The 27,391-nt window shown below is 44.1% G+C and overlaps 1 protein-coding gene across 1 annotated transcript; it reads left to right on the forward strand.

Moving 5' to 3' along the window:
- Nucleotides 1-2,291: 2,291 nt before the first annotated feature.
- Nucleotides 2,292-27,391, forward strand: LOC129828935 (heparan sulfate glucosamine 3-O-sulfotransferase 6-like). The gene is made up of 2 exons (XM_055890260.1): nucleotides 2,292-3,117; nucleotides 25,986-27,391. Exons 1-2 carry the CDS (start codon nucleotides 2,612-2,614, stop codon nucleotides 26,602-26,604), a joined length of 1,125 nt encoding a protein of 374 aa, XP_055746235.1. The 5' UTR covers nucleotides 2,292-2,611; the 3' UTR covers nucleotides 26,605-27,391.

The following is a 27,391-nucleotide window of genomic DNA, read 5'->3' on the forward strand; positions in this document are numbered from 1 at the left end:
TGTTGGCTCCAATGCTTCCTATAGTTGTACCAAGTTGGCTGGATGTCCTCTGGGTGTGGTAGACCATTTTTGATACACACAGGTATATGTGTGTATCATGTGTGTAGCTTTACACAATGTCCGGGTTTGGCCCAGGGTAGGCCGTCATTGTAAATAAGAATTTGTTCCTGACTTGCCTAGTTAAATAAAGGTTCCAACATTTTTTTTAAATAATGTCTCAATTATCTGAAGACTTAAAAATCCTTCTTTAACCTGTCTCCTCCTCTTCATCTACACTGACTGAAGTGGATTTAACAAGTGACATCAATAAGGGCTCAGCTATGATAGCTTTCACCTGGATTCACCTGGTCAGTCTATTTAATGTAAAGAGCAGGTGTTCCTAATGTTTTGTCCACTCAGTGTAGCTGGGCTGTCATGTAGGGACTCATTTGTCTTCCAACCAACAGGTCAAAGTCTTCACTACCTGACATCAGTGAATCCCTGACCCTATCTCCTCTTTTTGAAATCCCAAAATGATGTTGCTGAACTTTAACAACACCATTTTAGCATTGGCATGTGCTGCACCAATCAGTTAATACAATACTTCCTTTTGTCATGTCAGACTGTGTCACCAGAGGCTTGTTTTCCACTCTGCTCACATGGTAGACCCAACAACACCACAGTCTGCTGCAGATAACGGATGTGCTGATGATTAGTTCTCACACATTAATGTTAACAGTAATTGTTTTCGGTGGGCAAAATCATAAGCAAAATGTTTCATACAGCTTACTATCGGTCTCCTCTCTGAGATCTCTGCTCACTCTTTTTACATCAATGAGTTACAAAATACACTAAACATCCCTGTCTCATCTTCTATCTGAACGGGATGTATGACAATGGTAGCTGATGAAGAGAAAACTGAGTCTGAAAGGAAGAATTCAAATGAAATGGGCTGTCCAGATCAGTCTGAAATGGGTTTCCACAAGTCTGATGATATGAACTGCAGCCATGTTATCACTACAGCATGCCTCCAATACAACAACGTAGAGTTGACTATGGACTGATGGGCTCCAGTCAGACACAAGGAGCACAGATTGAACAAGGACAGGTGAAAAATAGGAATGTTCAAGCATTATTTCTGCCCTTAAATAAATGTGTCATTAATTGTTGTTCCTTTCTTAAACATGTATCAGTGTGGCTTCCTTTTCCCCCCCCTTCTAAGTTCACTAACTATCAAGTCTGCATCTTATTAACTGTGTGCGTTCAGTTTCAACCATTCTGATTGGTAATGTCTGTGGTAATATCAACTTTACTGGCCCATCCTCCAGCCTTACTCATGTAACAGAGGAAACCCTAGCCCTTTGACTAAACGTCTTTATTGTCGTAGAGATCCAGTTTCAGGAGTCCTTTACTCCACTTGTTGTTTTCTTTACTCAGTTACTTCCTTGTCGCTTTTATCAGCAGCAGCTGGGCTGGGTTTCGAGTACTTTGATTTCCTCCAATACTTACTGCATTGTACCTGATGAAAGAATATGTAATACCACAGACTAATGTAGTCTGCAGTAATATGAAATTACTGCAGACTACGATCATCAGCATCTTGTAGTCTAGCTACACTGCTCTGACTGTAGGCTGCTGACATGAGAAAGTTGACCTGAGAGAAACTGATGGTTGTCTGTCTGCATTTTCACCATTGTCTCTTGAAGAGGGAGAAGGTTTGTTTATACAGCATGCTGGTCAAACACAGACCTCCAGCTGACCACTGACTGCACCTGTCTGGCCCTGTTATAGCAGGAAGAGGTTAATTTGTGTGTCATGGCTGGGCAGGCTGGCTCCATAGGGTGTGTGGCCAAGCAGGGCTAGCAGACAGACAGGTGGCTCCATAGGGTATAGCCCCTTTTACAGCCCCGGGTGGGGACAGAGGGTAACCCCTACCCCACAGCCCACACAGACACACTGACCACAGTAAGCCCCAAACAGAGGGCTTTAAACAACACTTCACATAGACAAATCTAGAGATTTTTTAATGATCCTTTTTACATTTAAATGGCATAACACCATATTTCCAAACAAACTGTTATTTCTTGGAAGATAACTATATATTCTTGAATTAGCCTACATAGTCATTTAAAAAGCTATTCAATCACATTATTATTTGTGATTTATCTGTGTGGCAGTTATTCGTGTTATTTTCAGAATCATGGCTGAAAATGTAAGGGGAGGGAATTTGACCAACAGGGCGTGCATTCACACCCAGAAGGAAAGGGGTGTGTCTGTAATCTGGTGATGGGGGCCAGAGGACTTCGCACGAGCCAAGGGAGAGGAGCAGGGAGCAAGAGGGGACAAACTCCGTTTCTCTGAGCACTGTGCACTTTGGACAAGTTGACATTGACACAGTTAGGCCTACAAATATTTATTTAAACTAGAGTTATGTGTTATGAAGTGGATGATCAAACGTATTCATGGATTTTTTTAAAGTGCGTAATGGTACGACTTCATCAAGAAGGATGTTTTTATGGGTAACTTTATAAAGAAAGACCAGGCCTAATCTTTATTTTAAAACGCATTGAACTTATCTAATTTAAAAAGGCATGTTTTCTGCGTGTTACCCTCCAGCTCAGTATAGCGACTCATGGGATGTAGCAAATGGAGAGCTGTGTTCAACTTTGGACACCTGAAGGCGCAGTCCAAACTTTCCGTCTTCCTTACCATGATCATCATTTTCACTTACTTATTTTACTGTCTCTCTGGGTACTGTGAATCCTTACCTAGACCTGTATATGACCAACAGAAAACTTTTATCAACAAAATCTTAGGCCTAAATGATGGACTGAAGCAGCAAAATCTCGACCCGCACAAGAACAGTTCTCCCGGCTCGGTTGTTCGCGAACTCCCCGGCTTTGACAGTGTTGACTCACTCTTGCAGGGCAATGATAACGAACTGCGACCGGATAACAACATCTCTATAGCCAATAACTTCGGTAGTAAAACTTTTCCACAGGCAATAATCATCGGAGTAAAGAAAGGAGGCACGCGCGCGCTTCTGGAGTTTCTGCGCATTCACCCGGATGTCAGAGCTGTGGGCGCCGAACCCCACTTCTTCGACAGGTTCTATGATAACGGATTGGAATGGTACAGGTGAGTAAGGGTTGTTTTGAATTTTAATTAAATCTGTTTCTTCTTGTATGCTTTAATTTACAATAGCAGTGAAAACATATTGAATATGGCCCAAAAAATGGAAAGAGATCTGATTTTCTATAATAAATAGCCTAATGTTTCACTTGAATCAGTCAATGCAGATTACCTGATACCCAGGTAAAATTATGTTATTGCACTGTGACATGGTAAATCACAAGTCATAATTTAGTCATAATTCATCCCAAAATATTGTGTGAAACTGCCTGTCATCACAGCCACCAAAAGAGAACAATGTCTGTGGATTTACTGTATATCAGGTGTATATTTTGGTGCCTTATTTTTGCCATTGATCAACTCTCCTGAACAGGCTCCTATCTTCCCCTGCTTACTTCAGTGTCACTTCATTAATATCCCCTAACGCCAAATAAGGATCCTCATTCAGAGCCCCTTGGTTCGACGGGGTATTCAGTCCCCTGCCAATAAAATGCTGTTTGTTGACGTGATGTGCTGCATTTCTAAGTGTCTGTCCCTGTGTGTCCCTGGGGAGCCCTCACATGTCACCCATATCACCTGGTTAGGCAGAAGGCAGGAGAGCACATAAGGATGTGACACAGAGCCAAGAAGAGGGAGAAATCAATACAGTCTGTTCATGAATATTGCAGACGATGGGTACAAATGTAAACAGCGTCAATGGAGGGATGAAAGTCTCCAAGCATACACCTATTATTTTTTACTAAAGAAATCAGGATTACACAGAAAAATGCCTATAATGATGTACAGTACTCTTTCTAAGCATTGACAGTGTAACCTACGTCTTCTGCAAGTTACCTGACTGTACTGTCTTTCACTATAATTACTATATAATGAACAAAAATATAAAACGCAACATATAAAATGTTGGTCCCATGTTTCATGAGCTGAAATAAAAGATCGCAGAAATGTTCCATACGCACAAAAAGCGTATTTCTCTCATATTTTGTGCACAAATTTGTTTACATCCCTGTTAGTGAGCATTTCTCCTTTGCCAAGATAACCCATCCACCTGACAGGTGTGGCATATCAAGAAACTGATTAAACAGCATAATCATTACACAGGTGCACCTTGTGCTGGGGACAATAAAAGGCCACTATAAAATGTGCAGTTTTGTCACACAACACAATGCCACAGATATCTGAAGTTTTGAGAGAGTATGCAATTGTGATGTCCACCAGAGCTGTTGCCAGAGAATTGAATGTTAATTTCTCTGCCATAAGCCGCCTCCAACGTTGTTTTAGAGAATTTGGCAGTACCTCACAGCCGCAGATCACGTGCAATCACGCCAGACCAGGACGTCCACATCCTACTTCTTCACCTGCGTGATCGTCTGAGACCAGCCACCCAGATAATTGATGCAAGGTTTGCACAACCAAAGAGTTTTTGCACAAACTATCAGAAACCGTCTCAGGGAAGCTCATTTGCGTGCTCGTCGTCCTCGCCTGGGTCTTGACCTGGTGAGAAGAAGCCGGAGAAGAAGGCAGACGTTTTACGTGTCCCCAACCGATTGTGTTTTTCTGTTCGTTTATTTGTGTTGTTTGTAACTCATTTTTTTACTTAGTTTGTACATAATGTTGCCGCTACCATCTCTTATCTCTTACTCACCACGGACTGGCAGAATCCTTTTTTTCCTTTAACGAGTCTGATGAGCCTGACGCGATTGATATACTGCTTTCTCGGGAACAGGCCAAGATCAGCCTTGATTTGCGTGAAGAGGAGGCAGAGAAAAATGGGTCGGCGGGCGGGCTGCCTTCTGAGAATTCGTAGGCGATCAAATAAACCCCCACTTCCTTCCATTCTGCTAGCAAACGTGCAATCTTTGGACAATAAAATAGATGACCTACGCAGAAGATTAAACTACAGTACCAATGGGACATTCAAAACTGTAACATCTAATGCTTGACACTATCAACATACAGCTGGCTGGTTATACACTGCACCAGCAGGACAGAACAGTGGCGTCTGGTAAGACAAGGGGCTGCAGACTATGCATTTTTGTAAATAACAGCTGGTGCACGATATCTAAGGAAGTCTCAAGCTATTGCTTGACTGATGTAGAGTATCTCATGACAAGCTGTTGACTACACTATCTATCTAGAGAGTTTTCATCTGTATTTTTCGTAGCTGTTTACATACCACCACAGTCAGAGGCTGGCACTAAGACAACATTGAATGAGCTGTATCATAAGCAAACAAGAAAACATTCACCCAGAGGCGGCACTCCTAGTAGCCGGGGACTTACACACAGAGACACATACAATGCTCTCTCTCGCCCTCCATTTGGCAAATCTGACCATAATTATATCCTCCTGATTGCTGCTTACAAGCAAAAATTGAAGGAGGAAGAACCAGTGACTAGATCAATAAATAAGTGGTTAGATGAAGCAGATGCTAAACAACAGGACTGTTTTTCCAGAACAGACTACAATATGTCCCGGGATTCCTCCGATGGCACTGAGGAGTACACCACATCAGTCGCTGGCTTCATCAATAAGTGCATCGAGGATGTCGTCCCCACAGTGACTGTACGTAAATACCCCAACCAGACGCCATGATTACAGGCAACATCTGCACTGAGCTAAAGGCTAGAGCTGACGCTTTCAAGGAGCGGGACTCTTACCCGGAAGCTTATAAGAAATCCCACTATGCCCTCCGATGAACCATCAAACAGGCAAAGTGTCAATACAGGACTAAGATCGAATCATACTACACTGGCTCTGACGCTTGTTGGATGTGGCAGGGCTTGCAAACCATTACAGACTACAAAGGGAAGCACAGCCGAGAGCTGCCCAGTGACACGAGCCTACCAGACGAGCTAAATAACTTCTATGCTCGCTTCGAGGCAAATAACACTAAAACATGCATGAGAGCACCAGCTGTTCCGGAAGACTGTGTGATCACGCTCTCCGCAGCCGATGCCAGTAAGACCTTTAAACAGGTCAACATTCACAAGGCCGCAGGGCCAGACGGATTACCAGGACGTGTACCGCGAGCATGCGCTGACCAACTGGCATGTGTCTTCACTGACATTTTGAACCTCTCCCTGTCTGAGTCTGTAATAACAACAGGTTTTATGCAGACCACCATAGTGCCAGTGCCCAAGAACACTAAGGTAACCTGCCTAAATGACTACCGACCCATAGCACTCACGTCATAGCCATGAAGTGCTTTGAATGGATGGTCATGGCTCACATCAACACCATTATCCCAGAAACCTAGACCCACTCAAATTTGCATACTGCCCCAACAGATCCACAGATGATGCAATCTCTATTGCACTCCACACTGCCCTTTCCCACCTGGACAAAAGGAACACCTCTGTGAGAATGCTATTCATTGACTACAGCTCAGCGTTCAACACCATAGTGCCCTCAAAGCTCATCATTAAGCTAAGGACCCTGGGACTAAACACCTCCCTCTGCAACTGGATCCTATACTTCCTGACGGGCCACCCCCAGGTGGTAAGGGTAGGTAACAACACATCTGCCACACTGATCCTCAACACAGGGGCCCCACGGGGGTGCGTGCTCAGTCCCCTCCTGTACTCCCTGTTCACTCATGACTGCATGGCCAGGCACGACTCCAACACCATCATTAAGTTTGCCGATGATACAACAGTGCTAAGCCTGATCAATGATGAGACAGCCTATAGGGAGGAGATCAGAGACCTGGCCGTGTGGTGCCAGGACAACAAACTCTCCCTCAACGTGATCAAGACAAAGGAGATGATTGTGGACTACAGGAAAAAGTGGACCGAGCACACCCCCATTCTCATCGACGGGGATGCAGGGGAGCAGGTTGAGAGCTTCAAGTTCCTTGGTGTCCACATCACCAACAAACTGTCATGGTCCAAGCACACCAAGACAGTCATGAAGAGGGCACAAAAAAAAACTATTCCGCCCTCAGGAAACTGAAAAGATTTGGCATTGGGTCCTCAGATCCTCAAAAGGTTCCACAGCTGCACCATCGAGAGCATTCTGACTGGTTGCATCACTTCCTGGTATGGCAACTGCTCGGCCTCCGACCGCAAGGAATTACAGAGGGTAGTGCGAAAGACACAGTACAGCACTGGGGCCAAGCTTCCTGCCATACAGGACCTCTATACCAGGCTGTGTCAGAGGAAGGCCCTAAAAATTGTCAAAGACTCCAGCCACCCTAGTCATAGACTGTTCTCTCTGCTACCACATGGCAAGCAGTACCGGAACACCAAGTCTAGGTCCAAGAGGCTTCTAAACAGATTCTTCCTCCAAGCCATAAGACTCCTGAACAGCTAATCAAATGGCTAGCCAGACTATTTGCATTGCCCCCCCCTTTACACCACTGCTACTCTCTGTTGTTATCATTTATGCATAGTCACTTTAATAACTCTACCTACATGTACACATTACCTCAACTATCCGGTGGCCCTGCACATTGACTCTGTACCAGTACCCCCCTGTATATAGTGTCAAAACTAAATTGTAATATAGTGTTAAAACTACATTGTAAGTTAGGGGCTCGTAAGTAAGCATTTCACTGTAAGGTCTACACCTGTTGTATTTGGTGCATGTGACTAATACAATTTGATTTGATTTGACCTGACTGCAGTTCAGCGTCTTAACCGACTTCAGTGGGCAAATGCTCCCCTTCAATGGCCACTGGCACACTCTTCACAGATGAATCCCAGTATCAGCTGTACTGGGGAGATGGCCTCGTGTGGGCGAGCGGTTTGCTGATGTCAACATTGTGAACAGAGTGCCCCATGGTAGCGTTGGGGTTGTAGTATGGGCAGGGATAAGCTCTGGACAAATAGCAATTTGAATGCACAGAGATACTGTGATGAGATCCTGAGGCTCATTGTAGTGCCACTCTTCCGCCACCATCACCTCATGTTTCAGCACGATAATACATGTCCCCATGTCGCAAGAATCTGTACACAATTCTTGGAAGCTGAAAATGACACAGTTCTTCCATGGCCTGCATACTCACCAGACATATCACCCATTGAGCGTGTTTGAAATGCTCTAGATCAGGTATTCCCAAACTGGGGTACGCACAATGCCGTTGTGGGTACGCCAAATATACATATTTTTTTCGTCACATTTTCAAACAGTACATTTATATTTTCCAACGGGGCTATACATTTGGATGAGATTTTTTTCTTGCCTGAGTAGCGTCGTTTCACAGCCCAAAATAAAATGAAACCATCTAGTGTTCAGCGAAATAACAACACAATGTCAAATACAGGTAGCCTCGTCAAGTTATTAACATCCAATCACATTGACCGTTACTCTCTCGCAGGAAACCTTCACTCTTGTGCAAACATTTAGAAACGAAACATGACAATTTGAAAAATTAGCCACAGGAGTTTTTTGAGCGAGAATAAAGATGACTTTCGAGTAGTAAGACATGTATAAAAGCAACAGATACCATTAATAAGAAGGGGCTAGAAGCGTTTCATATAGTGAGCTACTGAGTGGCTAGGACAGGCAAGCCCCATACTATTGTAGAGGACTTAATTTTTCCTGCTGCCGCGGATATGCCTGGGACAATCCTGGGGGAAAAGGCCCAAAAAACGATACAGACAATGCCTTCATCAAACATCACTGTTTCATGATGCATCAGTGACATGGCAGGAGATGTTTTGAAACCATTTCTGCTTCGCATACAAGCCAGTGAATTATATGCGTTACAGCTGGATGAGTAAACAGACGTGGCGAGAATGGCACAGCTCATGGTATATATCCGTTACGTTTATGAGGGGTCAATTAAGGAAGACATACTCTTATGCAAACCTCTGGAAACCAGGACAACATGTGAGGATATTTTTAAAGTACTGGACAGCTTTGTGACATCAAATGGACTTCGTGGTCAAGATGTGTTGGTAATTGTACTGATGGCACACAAGCCATGACAGGAAGACATGGTGGAGTGGTAACGTGCGTGCAAGCAGTTGCTCCCGACGCCACTTGGATACACTGCAGCATCCACCGAGAGGCTCTTGCTGCCAAGGGAATGCCTGACAGCTTGAAAGACGTGTTGGACACTTCAGTGAAAATGGTTAACTTTGTCAAAGCAAGGCCCCTGAACTCTTGTGTATTTTCTGTATTATGCAATGATATGGGCAACGGCCTTGTAACACTTTTACAACATACAGAAGTGAGCTGGTTATCAAGTGGCAAAGAATTGAGAATTCTTTTTAAAACTGAGAGACAAGCTTAAAGTTTTCTTAACTGACCATAATTTTCACTTGTCTGACCACTTGCATGATGACGAGTCTCTCACACGACTGGCCTATCTGGGTGATGTTTTTTCTCGCCTGAATGATCAGAATCCAGGATTACAGGGACTCTCAGCAGCTAAGAAGTTGGGGCTCTATTCTGTCTGCATTAACAAGGACAACACACAGGTCTTTCCATCATTGTATTTTTTGTGTGCAAATGAACTCAAGCTTACAGATAATTTCAGATGTAATATAGCGAAGCACCTTATTGAGCTGGGTGCGCAATTATGCAGATACTTTCCTGAAACGGGTGACACAAACAACTGGATTCGTTATCCCTTTCATGCCCTGCCTCCTATCCACTTACCGATATCTGAACAAGAGAGCCTCATCGAAATTGCTAGAGGGGGTACACACCTGGAGGTTGAATGTTTGACTATAAAAAGTTTGGGAACCACTGCTCTAGATCGACACGTACGACAGCGTGTTCTAGTTCCCGCCAATATCCAGCAACTTTGCACAGTCATTGAAGAGGAGTGGGACAACATTCCAGAGGCCACAGTCACCAGCCTGATTAACTCTACGCGAAGGAGATGTGTCGCGATGCATTGTTTTTGGATCCACGCCCCTACCTTTTTTTAAGGTATCTGTGACCAACAGATGCACATCTGTATTCCCAGTCATGTGAAGTCCATAGATTAGGGTTTAATGAATTTATTTCAATTGACTGATTTCCTTATATGAACTGTAACTCAGTAAAATCTTGGAAATTGTTGCATTTTGTGTTTATATTTTTATTCAGTGTAGTTTGTGAGGCCAGGCAGATGATTAGGTAGTAGCCTACATTGTGGCACTACAACAGTTACTGGCTACAGCCTTTGATGGTGTTGGGAGACCAGTGACCTTCTAACACATCTTTTAACACCGTCACAATCCATGTAGTGCTTTGTTGCAGCTGCACAGCAGCTCTCTAGTCTCTCTTCTGTCTCATAAGTGTGGTTTTAGTCTTTCCTAATCTGACGACAAGCATTGTCAACACTGTGTGGATTGGCCTGCTGTAATGACAGGTCAGGCATTAGCTCAGACAGCTCACGTTGTGGAGTACCAGCTTGTCAGTGTAGGGTGAAGTTGCCCCAAGCCAAGGCTCTGATCTAAAGTCAGTATTGGGTATTTTCCACTAATGGTAAAGGTTAGGATTAGGGGAGGGAAAGCTGATCCTAGATCTGTGCCTAAGGGTGTGATGGTTTATTGGTTCTTATCTAAGACGAAGTATGTAGTGCTGTGTTGGAGTAATGAGAATAGTGTCAAAGCACCCAAATCAGTCAGTCTAATCCCTTATCATTACCAGCGCCATCATTACCAGCTAAAAACCCATTGGATATACATTCATTACTGGACTGGAACCACTCCAGGCACCATTTAAGACAGCAGCATAAAGCATTCAGACTGGACTTGAAAGTATCACTTAAACATTATGTAATTTGATAGAGCTCTTCATTTCAAAGTGTATTATTACACTGCTGAGTTTGAAAATGAACACTGTCCCCTGTCTTCAGTTAGTAACCAAATAAAACACATGGACATGTTAAAAAGAAGCATTTGGCAAATTGTTTTAGAAGAAATGCTTATATGTGGAAAAAACTTGGCCTCTCGATGCATTTGGAAATGGTTATGTGGCTTTGTGGGAGAGGACATGTTTAAAGGGTTTAGCTCTTTCTACTCTTTCTGTGTGTGTGTGTGTGTGTGTGTGTGTGTGTGTGTGTGTGTGTGTGTGTGTGTGTGTGTGTGTGTGTGTGTGTGTGTGTGTGTGTGTGTGTGTGTGTGTGTGTGTGTGTTTCCATTGCATGTGTGCAAGTAGCCTAAGCGTTTGAGATCCAACCCAGTCAAGTGTCACATCTCCCTCTCCCCATTCTACTCTGCGATCCACCATTAAACCACACCTTTTCATGACAGCATGAATATCCATTATATATACTGTAGATGTCATTTCCAATATTGATGTGTTAAACTAGGGTTTCCTATTGATTGAGCTGTTGGTACCTTTACCAGGGCACTGCAGGGGAGGTTCCTTAACTGCTGAATATTCAATCTTGTTGACAAGGTGTCGTTGATCCTTCAACCACCGACATTTATACCCTACACATACTGTGAAGACTTTGAAACGTGTGGGGATTGAGGGTTCTTCAGAAGTATATTTTCTTGCATAATTCAGTTTAGCATTGATCACAGTATGCAGACAGGAATGTCCAGCTCTTATTTCTTGATTCTTCCACTGCTGAATTCCCAGGCACATTTTGAAGGTTTTGAAATAGTGTTAGAGACAGAGAGAGAGAGTTCTTTGGCCCAACGAAAAGGTTTTGGGAGGGCCTTTCATGGTCAAAGTGTCTCTGAAATAAATCAAATATATAGAATTGGACTGAACAAAGGAGACTTTGTTTCCCTGACAAGGTCCACTGGTCGGCTAGTCTGTGTCATTATTTCAGGCTATGGCGGTGTAAGGTCAAAGAGAGATCTACAATACATGCATGGCATGCTTTCAAGAAACCAAAGGAATGTCTTCAAGACTGATGTCAATATGCAAAATGAAATGGGGGGAATATAACTGAATAATCAAACATGATTTGATAAATTGGGTTGGGATGGGTATGGAATTTCAATCTGGAGAAAAACCTAAACGCTCAACTCAATATTTTGACAGCTCGTCATTGGACGACCTTTCACCTTCCATATGTTATGCCCTATCCAATCAGATGATAGTTAATGAAATAAAGGGACATGTATAGGAGATGTGAAAGTGATAACAATATGAGTATTTAGTATTGGACAAATGGAAAAGTCCATTGGACTTCCTTTCCAACCCTCTTAGTGTGATAGAACAAGGGACTGACTCTTCCAAACCAATGTCCTCAATAGCCAGATGCCTAACCTAATTAGGTCTATATACATGATTAGCTAACTGATCATTTGCTCAGTGAATAGAACTACATGGCAATGTATTAGTTCAAAGGGACTTAGTTCAAACGGTGTTCCCTATACAGTTTACCAATTACTGCTGCATTCGCACATACTGTATATTAATATTGTTGTGGAATTGCTAAGCTCAGTGTGACAAAAAGGTATGTTTATTTTTTAACTAGCAGATGTAGGCTACTTGGATGCTCATTTACTATAATAATGTAAGACTAACCCAGAGATGTTTTCACTAGCCTTTTCTACCTTCTTTCCCCTCATTAAAAACGAATCCATTTGAAACAGATAGAGCAACGGAGCAATGCCAGTATTGATCCAGTAGCCTGGATTCCTGTCAGTCCGCAGGTCTCTAACATGGCTCCCAGATTACAGTGACTGATTAGGGTTCATGTTTGGTGGAGTGTAAAAAATGATCCCCCACTCCGTCCCTCCCGACCTCATCCTCCCATGTCCCTGTCACAGCAAGATGAATGTCACAGCTATAACAACCTCACATAGCACTACACCTCTTTGGAACCATAATACACACCCAGTCAGCGCTGAAAACCAGAGGGAAATGTCTTCTGTTTTCTGTAAAGCTGTGATTATTCATTTGTGGACTAATGACATTTTTGTTATCAGAGACTGTAGTAGGCCTAGTCATTGTAGCGACTGTAGGATAGTGATACAAGTGTGACAGTCGAAAAGGGCAGCTTTGTTTTTGCACCAACACCAGAGCTGCTCTGCTTAGTTACACAAGGGATGAATCCCTACACTTCAAACTGTCTAAACGTATGTTAACCAGGGCCCAGTTCCAATCAGAGTCTGCTTATTTGCCCTCGTCTATCAACAAGGTGGTTGGATTATAATTCATCCAGGAGCTGTCTGGCGCATAATTTTACCCAGGACCCTTTAGGTTGACCCTCTACCCACATCACCCAGCATACCATCTTCTGTTTTAGCCTGTCTGGAGAGGCTGGTGAATCATTGACAGCTCAGTGTGTATTGTTGTCTCAGCCGTGGCCTCTGCCTTCTGCCCTGCCTGACCATCTCTGTTTAATGTCTGACTGACTGACCGACTGACCGTCTGGCGGGGTGGGTGAGAGGGTAAGGGGGGCAGAAGGGTGAGGGTGAAGTGGAGAGAGCGTGAGAATGTAGACTCGCTATAGGAATCATAGGAACACACCTTTCTATGAAAACAAAATGAGTTTCCTGGACAATAGTTATGTTTAATTGTGAGGAAATGTGACTGATTAAAATGAGAACTCTGTCTGAAGGAGAACTCTGTCCTTTTCAGTTCGGAACGTGAACATTATCTAGGAAGTTCAAAAAAAGAAATCTGAAAACCAAAGAAATGCTTTCTCATATGCCGACATCGCTCTCTCACCCTCTCTGTTGTGCTGTGTGTTTTAGAGACTCTCTCTCTCTCTGTTGTGCTGTGTGTTTTAGAGACTCTCTCTCTCTCTCTCTCTGTTGTGCTGTGTGTTTTAGAAACTCTATCTCTCTGTTGTGCTGTGTGTTTTAGAGACTCTCTCTCTCTCTCTGTTGTGCTGTGTGTTTTAGAGACTCTCTCTCTCTCTGTTGTGCTGTGTGTTTTAGAGACTCTCTCTCTGTTGTGCTGTGTGTTTTAGAGACTCTCTCTCTCTCTCTCTGTTGTGCTGTGTGTTTTAGAGACTCTCTCTCTCTCTCTCTCTGTTGTGCTGTGTGTTTTAGAGACTCTCTCTCTCTCTCTGTTGTGCTGTGTGTTTTAGAGACTCTCTCTCTCTGTTGTGCTGTGTTTTTAAGAGACTCTCGCTCTCTGTTGTGCTGTGTGTTTTAGAGACTCTCTCTCTCTCTGTTGTGCTGTGTGTTTTGGAGATTCTCTCTCTCTCTCTCTGTTGTGCTGTGTGTTTTAGAGACTCTATCTCTCTGTTGTGCTGTGTGTTTTAGAGACTCTCTCTCTCTGTTGTGCTGTGTGTTTTAGAGACTCTCTCTCTCTCTGTTGTGCTGTGTGTTTTAGAGACTCTCTCTCTGTTGTGCTGTGTGTTTTAGAGACTCTCTCTCTCCCTCTGTTGTGCTGTGTGTTTTAGAGACTCTCTCTCTCTCTGTTGTGCTGTGTGTTTTAGAGACTCTCTCTCTCTATCTCTGTTGTGCTGTGTGTTTTAGAGACTCTCTCTCTCTGTTGTGCTGTGTGTTTTAGAGACTCTCTCTCTCTCTGTTGTGCTGTGTGTTTTAGAGACTCTCTCTCTGTTGTGCTGTGTGTTTTGGAGACACTCTCTCTCTGTTGTGCTGTGTGTTTTAGAGACTCTCTCTCTCTGTTGTGCTGTGTGTTTTAGAGACTCTCTCTCTCTGTTGTGCTGTGTGTTTTAGAGACTCTCTCTCTCTCTGTTGTGCTGTGTGTTTTAGAGACTCTCTCTCTCTCTCTGTTGTGCTGTGTGTTTTAGAGACTCTCTCTCTCTGTTGTGCTGTGTGTTTTAGAGACTCTCTCTCTCTGTTGTGACGTGTGTTTTAGAGACTCTCTCTCTCTCTGTTGTGCTGTGTGTTTTAGAGACCCTCTCTCTCTCTCTCTGTTGTGCTGTGTGTTTTAGAGACTCTCTCTCTCTGTTGTGCTGTGTGTTTTAGAGACTCTCTCTGTTGTGCTGTGTGTTTTAGAGACTCTCTCTCTCTCTCTGTTGTGCTGTGTGTTTTAGAGACTCTCTCTCTCTGTTGTGCTGTGTGTTTTAGAGACTCTCTCTCTCTCTCTGTTGTGCTGTGTGTTTTAGAGACTCTCTCTCTCTGTTGTGCTGTGTGTTTTAGAGACTCTCTCTCTCTGTTGTGCTGTGTGTTTTAGAGACTCTCTCTCTCTGTTGTGCTGTGTGTTTTAGAGACTCTCTCTCTCTGTTGTGCTGTGTGTTTTAGAGACTCTCTCTCTCTCTCTCTGTTGTGCTGTGTGTTTTAGAGACTCTCTCTCTCTGTTGTGCTGTGTGTTTTAGAGACTCTCTCTCTCTGTTGTGCTGTGTGTTTTAGAGACTCTCTCTCTCTCTGTTGTGCTGTGTGTTTTAGAGACTCTCTCTCTCTCTGTTGTTCTGTGTGTTTTAGAGACTCTCTCTCTCTCTGTTGTGCTGTGTGTTTTAGAGACTCTCTCTCTCTCTCTCTGTTGTGCTGTGTGTTTTAGAGACTCTCTCTCTCTCTCTGTTGTGCTGTGTGTGTTTTAGAGACTCTCTCTCTCTCTGTTGTGCTGTGTGTTTTAGAGAGTCTCTCTCTCTCTCTCTGTTGTGCTGTGTGTTTTTGAGACTCTCTCTCTGTTGTGCTGTGTGTTTTAGAGACTCTCTCTCTCTCTCTCTGTTGTGATGTGTGTTTTAGAGACTCTCTCTCTCTCTCTGTTGTGCTGTGTGTGTTTTAGAGACTCTCTCTCTCTCTGTTGTGCTGTGTGTTTTAGAGACTCTCTCTCTCTGTTGTGCTGTGTGTTTTAGAGACTTGCTCTCTCTCTCTGTTGTGCTGTGTGTGTTTTAGAGACTCTCTCTCTCTCTGTTGTGCTGTGTGTTTTAGAGACTCTCTCTCTCTCTGTTGTGCTGTGTGTTTTAGAGACTCTCTCTCTCTCTGTTGTGCTGTTTATTTTAGAGACTCTCTTTCTCTTTCTCTTACACACAAAAACACACACACAATTTACTGGGTCAGGATTGGCCCCTTAATGACAAACACTATCTTTCCCAGCAGCTGCAAGCCCTGTGTTCTGCCAACTGTAATCCCATTCCTAAAACAAGTCAAGGATGGGCTACAACCACAAGGAGTGGGACATTTAACAATTTAGGAAGTGGCATTCACTGCAGTCCAGTATTGAGTCTTCTCATTGGTCTAGAGTTGGGTAGACGCCAGATGGCCAATGGTTGGAGTCCATTAGAGAGTTCTGAGGTGTACTTGGAATTTCAATTAATTTGTAAAAGGTAGGTAATTCATGGAAAAATGTGGGCGTTTTATTTTTCCCTCACCAACAGTGTTACGGTAGCAGACACTGGGGAAAGAGTAATGCAGCATGATGTATAGCAGTGGAGGCTGTTGGGGAGGACCGCTCATTATAATGGCAGGAACGGATAAAATGGAATGGCATCAAACACATGGTTTCCATGTATTTAATACCATTCCACCTATTCCGCTCCAGCCATTACACGAGCCCGTCCTCCCCAATTAAGGTGCCACCAACCTCCTGCTACCCACATCCGGCGCCAACAGAGATGGCCGCCTCGCTTCGCGTTCTTCGGAAACTATGCAGTATTTAGTTTTTTAGGTATTATTTCGAACACTGTTACCCCAGGAAATCTTAAGTCTTATTACATACAGCCGGGAGGAACTATTGGATATAAGAGCAACATCAATCTACCAACATTATGACCAGGAATACGACTTTCCCGAAGCGGATCCTCTGTTTGGTCCACCACCCAGGACAATGGATTGGATCCCAGCAGGCGACCCAAAACAACGGCGCCGCAGAAGGGGCAGACGGAGCGGTCTTCTGGTCAGGCTCCGTAGACGGGCACATCGCCCACCGCTCCCGAGTATACTACAGTACTTGCCAATGTCCAGTCTCTTGACAACAAGGTAGACGAAATCCGAGCAAGGGTTGCCTTCCCGAGAGACATCAGAGATTGTAACATTCTCTGCTTCACGTATCCTCACTCGGGATACGTTATCAGAGTCGGTACAGCCACCTGGTTTCTTCACGCATCGCGCCGACAGAAACAAACATCTCTTTGGTAAGAAGTGCGGGGGTGTATGCCTTATGATTAACGAGTCGTGGTGTGATCATAACAACATACAGGAACTCAAGTCCTTTTGTTCACCTGACCTAGAATTCCTTACAATCAAATGCCGATCGCATTATCTACCAAGAGAATTCTTTTCAATTATTATCACAGTCGTGTATATCCCCCCCAAGCAGACACCTCGACGGCCCTGAAAGAACTTCATTGGACTCTATGTAAACTGGAAACCACATATCCCAAGGCTGCATTTATTGTAGCTGGGGATTTTAACAAGGTTAATCTGAAAACAAGGCTCTCTAAATTTTATCAGCATATCGAATGCGCGACCCAGGCTGGCAAATTCCTGGATCATTGTTACTCTAACTTCATCGACACGTACAAAGCTCTCTCTCGCCCTCCTTTCGGCAAATCTGACCACGACTCCATTTTGTTGCTCCCAGCCTATAGACAGAAACTAAAAACGGAAACGCCCGTGCTCAGGTCTGTTCAACTCTGGTCTGACCAATCTGATTCCAAGCTTCAAGATTGCTTCGATCACGTGGACTGGGATATGTTCCGGATAGCGTCAAACAACAACATTGATGTATACGTTGATGTATACGCTGATTCGATGAGCGGGTTTATTAGCAAGTGCATCGGGGATGTTGTACCCCCGGCGACTATTAAAACCTTCCCCAACCAGAAACCATGGATTGATGGCAGCATTCGCGCAAAACTGAAAGCGCGAACCACTGCTTTTAATCAGGGCAAGGCGACCGGAAACATGACCGAATACAAACAGTGTAGCTATTCCCTCCGCAAGGCAATCAAACAAGCTAAGCGTCAGTATAGAGACAAAGTAGAGTCGCAATTCGACGGCTCAGACACAAGAGGTATGTGGCAGGGTCTACAGTCAATCACGGACTACAAAAAGAAAACCAGACCCGTCGCGGACCCCGATGTCTTGCCCCAGACAAACTAAACAGCTTCTTTGCTCGCTTTGAGGACAATACAGTGCCACCGACACGGCCCGCTACCAAAACCTGCAGGCTCTCCTTCACCGCAGCCAACGTGAGTAAAAAATTTTGCTTGTTAACCCTCGCAGGGCTGCTGGCCCAGACGGCATTCCTAGCCGCATCCTCAGAGAATGCCCAGACAAGCTTGCTGGTGTGTTTATGGACATATTCAATCAATTCCTATCCCAGTCTTCTGTTCCCACATGCTTCAAGAGGGCCACTATTGTTCCTGTTCAAAAGAAAGCTAAGGTAACTGAGCTAAACGACTATCGCCCCATAGCACTCACTTCCGTCATTATGAAGTGCTTTGAGAGACTAGTCAAGGAACATATCACCTTCACCCTACCTGACACCCTAGAGTCTAGGCGCTGTTGCTGTTGCGCCTTCTTCACCACGCTGTCTGTGTGGATCATTTCAGTTTGTCCGTGATGTGTACGCTGAGGAACTTAAAACTTTCCATCTTCTCCACTACTGTCCCGTCGATGTGGATAGGGGGGTGCTCCCTCTAGTCCACGATCATCTCCTTTGTTTTGTTGACGTTGAGAGTGAGGTTATTTTCGTGACACCACACTCCAAGTGCCCTCACCTCCTCCCTGTAGGCCGTCTAGTCTGTGGACCTATTGGGGCGGTAAGCAAATTGGAGTGGGTCTAGGGTCTAGGGCCTAGACCCACTCCAATTTGCTTACCGCCCCAATAGGTCCACAGACGACGCAATCGCAATCACATTGCACACTGCCCTAACCCATCTGGACAAGAGGAATACCTGTGTATGTCACGCCCTGACCATAGTTTGCTTTGTATGTTTTATGTTTTGTTTGGTCAGGGTGTGATCTGAGTGGGCATTCTATGTTGTTTGTCTAGTTTTTCTGTTTCTGTGTTTGGCCTGATATGGTTCTCAATCAGAGGCAGGTGTTAGTCGTTGTCTCTGATTGGGAGCCATATTTAGGTAGCCTGTTTTGTATTGGGGGTGGTTGGTTCTGTAACGATCTTGGGAGAAAGAGAGGAGGACCAAAGCGCAGCGTGGTAAGTGTTCATGATTAATATTTAATGGAACAAAACTGAACACTGAAATACAAAACAATAAAGTGAACAAACTAAAACCGAAACAGTTCCGTGTGGAACACACAGACATGGAAGACAACCACCCACGAAACCCAGGTGAAAAAAGGCTACCTAAGTATGATTCTCAATCAGAGACAACCAATGACACCTGCCTCTGATTGAGAATCATACCAGGCCAAACGAAAAAAACAACATAGAAAAACGAACATAGATAACCCACCCAACTCACGTCCTGACCATACTAAAACAAAGAAATAACAAAAGAACTAAGGTCAGAACGTGATGGTGTAAGAACGCTGTTCATCGACTACAGCTCAGCATTTAACACCATAGTACCCTCCAAACTCCTCATTAAGCTTGAGACCCTGGTTCTCAACCCCACCCTGTGCAATTGGGTCCTGGACTTTCTGACGGGATGCCCCCAGGTGGTGAGGGTAGGAAACATCTCCACTTCGCTGATCCTCAACACTGGGGCCCCACAAGGGTGTGTTCTCAGACCTCTCCTGTACTCCTTGTTCACCTATGACTGCGTGGCCATGCACGCCTCCAACTCAATCATCAAGTTTACAGACGACACTACAGTGGTAGGCTTGATTACCAACAATGACTAGACGGCCTACAGGGAGGAGGTGAGGGCACTTGGAGTGTGGTGTCAGGAAAATAACCTCACTCTCAACGTCAACAAAACAAAGGAGATGATCGTGGACTAGAGGGAGCACCCCCCTATCCACATCGACGGGACAGTAGTGGAGAAGATGGAAAGTTTTAAGTTCCTCAGCGTACACATCACGGACAAACTGAAATGATCCACAAAGACAGCGTGGTGAAGAAGGCGCAACAGCAACAGCGCCTCTTCAACCTCAGAAATTTGGCTTGTCACCAAAAACACTCACAAACTTTTACAGATGCACAATCGAGAGCATCCTGTCGGGCTGTATCACCGCCTGGTACGGCAACTGCTCCGCCCACAACCGTAAGGCTCTCCAGAGGGTGGTGCGGTCTGCACAACGCATCACAGAGGGAAATTACCTGCCCTGCAGGACACCTACACCACCCGATGTCACAGAAAGGCCAAAAAGATCATCAAGGACAACAACCACCCAAGCCACTGCCTGTTCACCCCGCTATCATCCAGAAGGCGAGGTCAGTACAGGTGCATCAAAGCAGGGACCGAGAGACTGAAAAACAGCTTCTATCTCAAGAACATCAGACTGTTAAACAGCCATCACTAACATTGAGTGGCTGCTGCCAACATACTGACTCAAATCTCTAGCCACTTAATAATTAAAAATTGGATGTAGTAAATGTATCACTAGTCACTTTAAACAATGCCACTTTATATAATGTTTACATCCCCTACATTACTCATCTCACATGTATATACTGTACTCTATACCATCTACTGCATCTTGCCTATGCCGTTCGGCCATCGTTCATCCATATATTTATATGTACATATTCTTATTCATTCCTTTACACTTGGGTGTATAAGGTAGTTGTTGTGAAATTGTTAGATTACTTGTTAGATATTACTGCACGGTCGGAACTAGAAGCACAAGCATTTCGCTACACTCGCATTAACATCTTTTAACCATGTGTATGTGACCAATAAAATGTGATTGGATTTGATTTGATTTGATGTATAGTATTAGATGATAATGTTTAACTTTGGTTCAAGAGGGCTTTGGTTTTATGAAGTGCACAGAAAAAGACACTTCAACCTGGACAAGAGAATCATTAGAAGCCCTTGTGAAATATTCATTTAGAACAAGAAGTACAGTCCTGTTTTAAAGGTGGGGGTTCTCTTAAAAACGGGGTTTCTGTAGTTCTTTGTAAAGAATGACTACAGTGCAGTGCGTGCTTTCACACTGAAACCCTGTAAGTAATTTAACCAATCTAATTATTATAGTAACTACACAATTTGGTGAGAGATCACTGGGGTCAGGCTGAGGGAGGAAGGAAGTGACCCTCCAGTTATCTGTCCATCTCTCTCTTCCTCCTCCTCTTGTCTGTTCATCTGTTCATCTCAGGGTGTGGGCCCCTGGCCCATGGTCACCCACTGATAAAGCCGCACAGCTAACAGCTAACCCACTGTGGGCCAGGCAGGAACACAGAGGAACACAGGCTGATTTTCCCATTCGATAAGACGGAGGGGTGCAATTACAGCAAGGAACGCACACTTTTTTCTGTCTTGCTCTCTCACACATACTCTCCCGTCTCTTTCTCTCTCACACATACTCTCCCGTCTCTTTCTCTCTCACACATACTCTCCCGTCTCTTTCTCTCTCACACATACTCTCCCGTCTCTTTCTCTCTCACACATACTCTCCCGTCTCTTTCTCTCTCACACATACTCTCCCGTCTCTTTCTCTCTCACACATACTCTCCCGTCTCTTTCTCTCTCACACATACTCTCCCGTCTCTTTCTCTCTCACACTATTATCTCTCCAATTCTCTCTCTCTTTTTAATTCTGGAGTTGGAATGTCAGGCTTTATCCTGCAGTAGACAGTCTGGAGGCTTGAGCTGTTTCCCCCTTTCTCTCTCTATGTCTCTATGTCTCTATCTCTTTCTCTCTCTCGCTCTCTCTCTCTCTCTCTCTCTCTCTCTCTCTCTCTCTCTCTCTCTCTCTCTGTCTCTCTCTCTCTGTCTCTCTCTTTCTGTCTCTCTCTACACTGTCATTATCTCTCCCGAGGAAACTGTGAGACCGCTTCCCACTGACTCTTCTCCAAGTTGCCTGCTGTAATAATCTCTGTATTAACTGTCATGTTCACTTTTCCCCCTCGTAGACACATTCTTTAGGTCTTTCTTTACCGACCTACCTCACTGATGTAGGCCTAAACCGCCTCAACAAATAGAACTCTCCCCGCTCTCTGGCTGCTGTATTAAACCAGCGTGGGTAGTCCGTCAGCCTTGGTGTGTACGTTACAACATTAGACTCTACTATGCTACTGTACTGCACACACACACACACACACACACACACACACACACACACACACACACACACACACACACACACACACACACACACACACACACACACACACACACACACACACACACACACACACACACACGTTTTATTGGTCTCTTTGTTGTTTCCTGCTGACTTTGACTTCTAATTACTCTTCACTAACTCCTGAGGCCTCCATTTTCTTCTCCCAGGAATGACAGATGTTGAAGATGCATGACGCCCCTACACACACACGCATGCTAATGCCCAGATGCTGTGTTTTACGAGTGAGCTCACCTACTTAGTACAAAAACGATCAAGTCAATATTTGTCAACATTAAAGTTTCCACAATTAGTGTGTAGCTTGTCTTTTCCCCTTGTTTTTGAGATGACATTGACACACACTCAGGTTGGTGTACTTAGTTCAGTCTCTACAATACGGTCATAAACAGTAGCCCATTAACCTGAGGTATTTTACAACAGGGCCTAATAGAGCTGAGGGCCACCCAGACGGTGAGTACAGCAGGTCTATGGAGATAAACACACATCTGTGGACCCTCTGACCTGCATTCTTGCTCCAGATGCTAACCGTGCTACCGCTAGGCTAAGGTGTGATCAAAACAAACAGCAGGTCACTTAGCTAGCCCACGCTAACCTGGCTGCCGTTGGAAACCATACAGAGAGCAACAACATTTGATAAAGAACCACAACAGCAGTTGAATAGGTATACACTCTAGTATATGGTCTCACTTTAATACTGTGAGATAAGGCTGACTAGGTTAATGTGTGTCTCTCCCTCCCTCCCTCCCGCTTGGGTTTGTGTTGTAGCCAGAGAGTTACGTGATTACAGGTTTTGGGGCTCCCGGGTGGCGCGGTGGTCTAAGACACTGCATCTCAGTGCTAGAGGCGTCATTACAGACCCTGGTTCGATTCCAAGCTGTATCACAACCGGCTGTGTTTGGGAGTCCCATAGGGCGGCACACAATTGGCCCAGCGTCGTCCAGGGTTGGCCCGGGGTAGGCTATCATTGTAAATAAGAATTTGTTCTTAATTAACTGACTTACCTTGTTAAATAAAGGTTAAATAAATAAAACATTTAAATAAAGAATGTAAACATGATGGCAATGGAAGCCGGGACAGTCCAGCATGGATGCCATTAGTCTGTTTGGTCAGAATTAAACATTCAGTTACTGTTGAGTACTCACTACACAAACAGCCTGGCACCTCCGTATGGCAGGCCAAAATAATTATTGTAAAACATTACATTTTTTACAAAAAGAAAGAGCAAAAGAAGTATCAAATTAAATAAGTATAATTCTTTAGTTGTAATGGGTTGTAGTGGTAGTTGGAAAGAAAATGGTCTCCTTTATATCTTGAAATGAACAGAGTTATGAAGTGATAGAATTATAGCACAATGCTGTCCTATGTAACTGATCAGCCACTGTGGGAGTCGTTCAGAACACAGGAAGACAGGAGAGAATGTGTAGAGATATGTCCCTCTAAAGCTGAATCCCAGTGGAGTTGTTGCTCTTGAAAGGAGGTTTTCTGTGTTACTATTTGACCTCTTACATTGTAATATTAATATCAACATGCTATAGGCCTAGTTGGGGTGAAACGTTATCTACATGATTTTCTTTTTCTTTTGCTTAACCTTTATTGAACCAGGAGATCCAATTGAGATAAATCCTCTCTAAAACCTAACAACTAACAAATTCCGTTACTGTAGTATGAGTGTTGTCTATATACCTGATCCTCATATCCACTCATACCCAGGCTGTAGTAAAAAAAAAGAGGTGGTCTGTTGTAAAAACATAAGCCATGTTTTCAGGATTAGCTTCATGGCACATTCGTGGTGGGGATGTCAGATTTGGATCAGAGAGGAGTATGTTCCCCACACAGCTCAGGCCAGAGCCCTGCATTTAGAGACCAGAGACCAACCACGTTGATGACAGCTTTTGGAATGCGTCTCAAATGGCACCCTATTCCTTATAGAGTGCACAAATTTTGTTCAGAGCCCTAGTGCACCGTACTATAGTGAATAGGACGCCATTTGAGACCTACTCTCAGTCTCTACCACATGGCTATGCTACGGGGGGAACCATCCGTGGAAATTAAATGAGGGATTTTCTGAGGAGTTGGAACGTTCCTTCATGCTTGGATTTCTAAAACATAAACCCGCCGTGAGATTTGAATCCCCTCATTTTAAATTAAATGAAGGTGGTCCTTTTCTGAGGAGAGTTGGAAGGATTCCTGTTTTGTGTCCTTAGGATTCTAAAATGGAACTTCTGGGATTCCACTTTTGATAGTGTTCCAACATTACGTTCCAACTGTTAAAGGACACATTTTTAAAGGTTAAATAATGGTTAAATAATTATTATTTTGAACAATTTGGAGACTATTAGCTGTCTTTCATCTCTTTAGCTCATCATCAGATTTTTTACTGCTAACCTGGGTGCCAGTCTATTTCTCATTTGTTGGCTAAAGTAGAGTCAGACTGGTGCTGGTCTGTTGGGGAGTTTATTGCCGTGTCAGTGGTATACGATAGACAGTGCATGACATAGTACACAGTGCATTCGGAAAGTATTCAGACCCCTTGACTTTTTCCACATTTTGTTACATTACAGCCTTATTCTTAAATGGATAAAATTGTTTCCCCCTCATCAATCTACACACAATGCCACACAATGGCAAAGCAAAATCAAGTGTTTATACATTTTTGCAAATGTATTAAAAATACAAAATATTCAGACCCTTTGTTACTCAGTACTTTGTTGATTACAGCCTAGAGTCTTCTTGGCTACAAGCTTGACACACCTATATTTGGGGAGTTTTTCCCATTCTTCTCTGCAGATCGTCTCAAGCTCTGTCAGGTTGGATGGGGAGCGTCGCTGCACAGCTATTTTCAGGTCTCTCCAGAGATGTTCTATCGTGTTCAAGTCCGGGCTCTGACTGGGCCATTCAAGGACATTCAGTCTTGTCCTGAAGCCACTTCTGCATTGTCTTGGCTGTGTGCTTAGAGTTGTCGTCCTGTTGGAAGGTGAACCTTCACCCCAGTCTGAGGTCCTGAGCGCTCTAGAGCAGATGTTCATCAAGGATTTCTCTGTACTTTGCTCCGTTCATCTTTCCCTCAATGATGACTTTCCAAATCATGTCCAATCATTTGAATTTACCACAGGTGGACTCCAGTCAAGTTGTAGACACATCTCAAGGATGATCAATGGAAACAGGATTCACCTGAGCTCAATTTCGAGTCTCATAACAAAGGGTCTGAATACTTATGTAAATCCTTCTAAAACCCTGTTTTCGCTTTGTCATTATGGGGTATTGTGTGTAGATTGATGAGGGATTTAAAAAAAACATAACGTAACAAAATGTGGAAAAAGTCAAGGGGTGTGAATACTTTCTGAAGGCACTGTATTTGTCCAGGCAGCCTTCGCTCAGCCCAGCTCTCAGCCCATCTCTCAACCCAGCTCTCAGCCCAGCTCTCAGCCCAGCTCTCAGAGCTGCTCTGACAGGCTTGTGAAGGAGGAGGAAGTCCTGTGGAAATGACTTTTCACTGGTTATTATGGTTTTGTGGTTTCCCTTAAGCACCCACTCATTGACTTCCTCTCCATCTGACATGCATTTCAGCGAGGCCAGCGTCTAATGTAGATGTTTATATTGATGTAATCACAGACCTAACCAACTAATTACAAAGCTAAATCAGAAGCCCTCAAGGCTGGGGAGCATCAAAGGGGACGGTTGGAACACTCCAATAACGCATGGAATATTAATATTCCATTAAATGTTGTAATATAAAACATGTGGAAGCAGATTTGGTCGTGTTTATGACACACAAACCAGGTTCCAAAGGTCTTAAAGTTTGTTGCATTCCCTGAAGCTTTTAGTGGATCAGTTTACCAAATGTTTGGGAACCACTAATCAAATCTTTCCTCTTCTCTCCTCTCCTCTCAGAAACTTGATGCCTCGGACGTTGGAAAGCCAGATCACCATGGAGAAGACACCAAGCTACTTCGTCACCAAGGAAGCTCCTCGGCGTCTCTTCGCCCTGAGTCGTCATACCAAGCTGATCGTGGTGGTCCGAGACCCCGTGACCCGGGCCGTGTCCGACTACACTCAGACGCTGTCCAAACAACCCGGTCTTCCGTCTTTCCAGAGCCTGACCTTCCGGAACTCCACCACGGGCCTCATCGACACCTCCTGGAGCGCCGTGCGCATCGGGATCTACGCCAAGCACCTGGAGAACTGGCTGCGCTACTTCCCCCTCTCAAAGTTCCTCTTCGTCAGCGGGGAGCGGCTGGTAACGGACCCGGCTGGGGAAATGGGCAGGGTGCAGGACTTCCTGGGGCTGAAAAGGGTGGTCACGGACAAACACTTCTACTTCAACCAGACCAAGGGTTTCCCCTGCCTGAAGAAGCCCGAGGGGAGCAGCAGGCCTCGCTGTCTGGGGAAGTCTAAGGGAAGGCCTCATCCACAGATCTCTCCAGAGGTGCTGCTCAGGCTCAGGGAGTTCTATAGGCCATTCAATATGAAGTTTTACCAAATGACAGGCCATGACTTTGGCTGGGACTGATGGAAATGGGACTGGATAGAGCATAGACATGTGTCTCACAGAGGATCTACAGGCCTTAGATCCTGGCAGGCAGCAAATCCACTGTTCCAAGGCCATATGTGACACGGGTCATATGTGACAATGGACACTTAACCTGAGGTTTTGCCAAATGACAGGTCCTCGTGACTTCGGCTGGGACTGGTGGAAACAGACAGACTAGTATATTTTGGTTTTTAAAGAGAGGGTTTAAATCTCCTTGTATAAACATATGTGATTTTCCTAGTATGATTGTTGTGTCACTACAATGTATTAAAAAATAAATATTCAGACAAAACTGCTCCACGAGCCTGCCAAATATTCATCCCAAATATGCTAAAACTATTTCAATAAACTAGACTACAATAAGCCAAGTGCATTTCTAAAATAATTGTATTAATGACAGATGATTTTTACTGTTATCCCATTCTCATGTTTTAAAATGCAATTGCAAAGATGTTTAGGTGACATTTTTTTAACAATGCAGAAGAATATTGCTGGTATAAATGCTGGACTATGTTCTATTTGTTTCTTAACAAAATATATTACTGATTTACTCTGTGTGCTGTAAAATTGCTATTATTTATGTTGCAAGTGTTACGCTATTGAGAATTGTGGTATATGCTATATCTGTATCCCTTATCTTTCTTCATTGTTTGTTTCATACCGGACGCTATCATACACAGGACGCTATCATACCGAACTCATAAACTGTACTCCTCCTTGACTGTACATTTCTGGAAGCATAATTTATTAAAATGACAATGTTTGA

The sequence above is a fragment of the Salvelinus fontinalis genome, chromosome 30, assembly GCF_029448725.1.
Source record: "Salvelinus fontinalis isolate EN_2023a chromosome 30, ASM2944872v1, whole genome shotgun sequence".
NCBI classification, from domain to species: Eukaryota; Metazoa; Chordata; class Actinopteri; order Salmoniformes; family Salmonidae; genus Salvelinus; species Salvelinus fontinalis.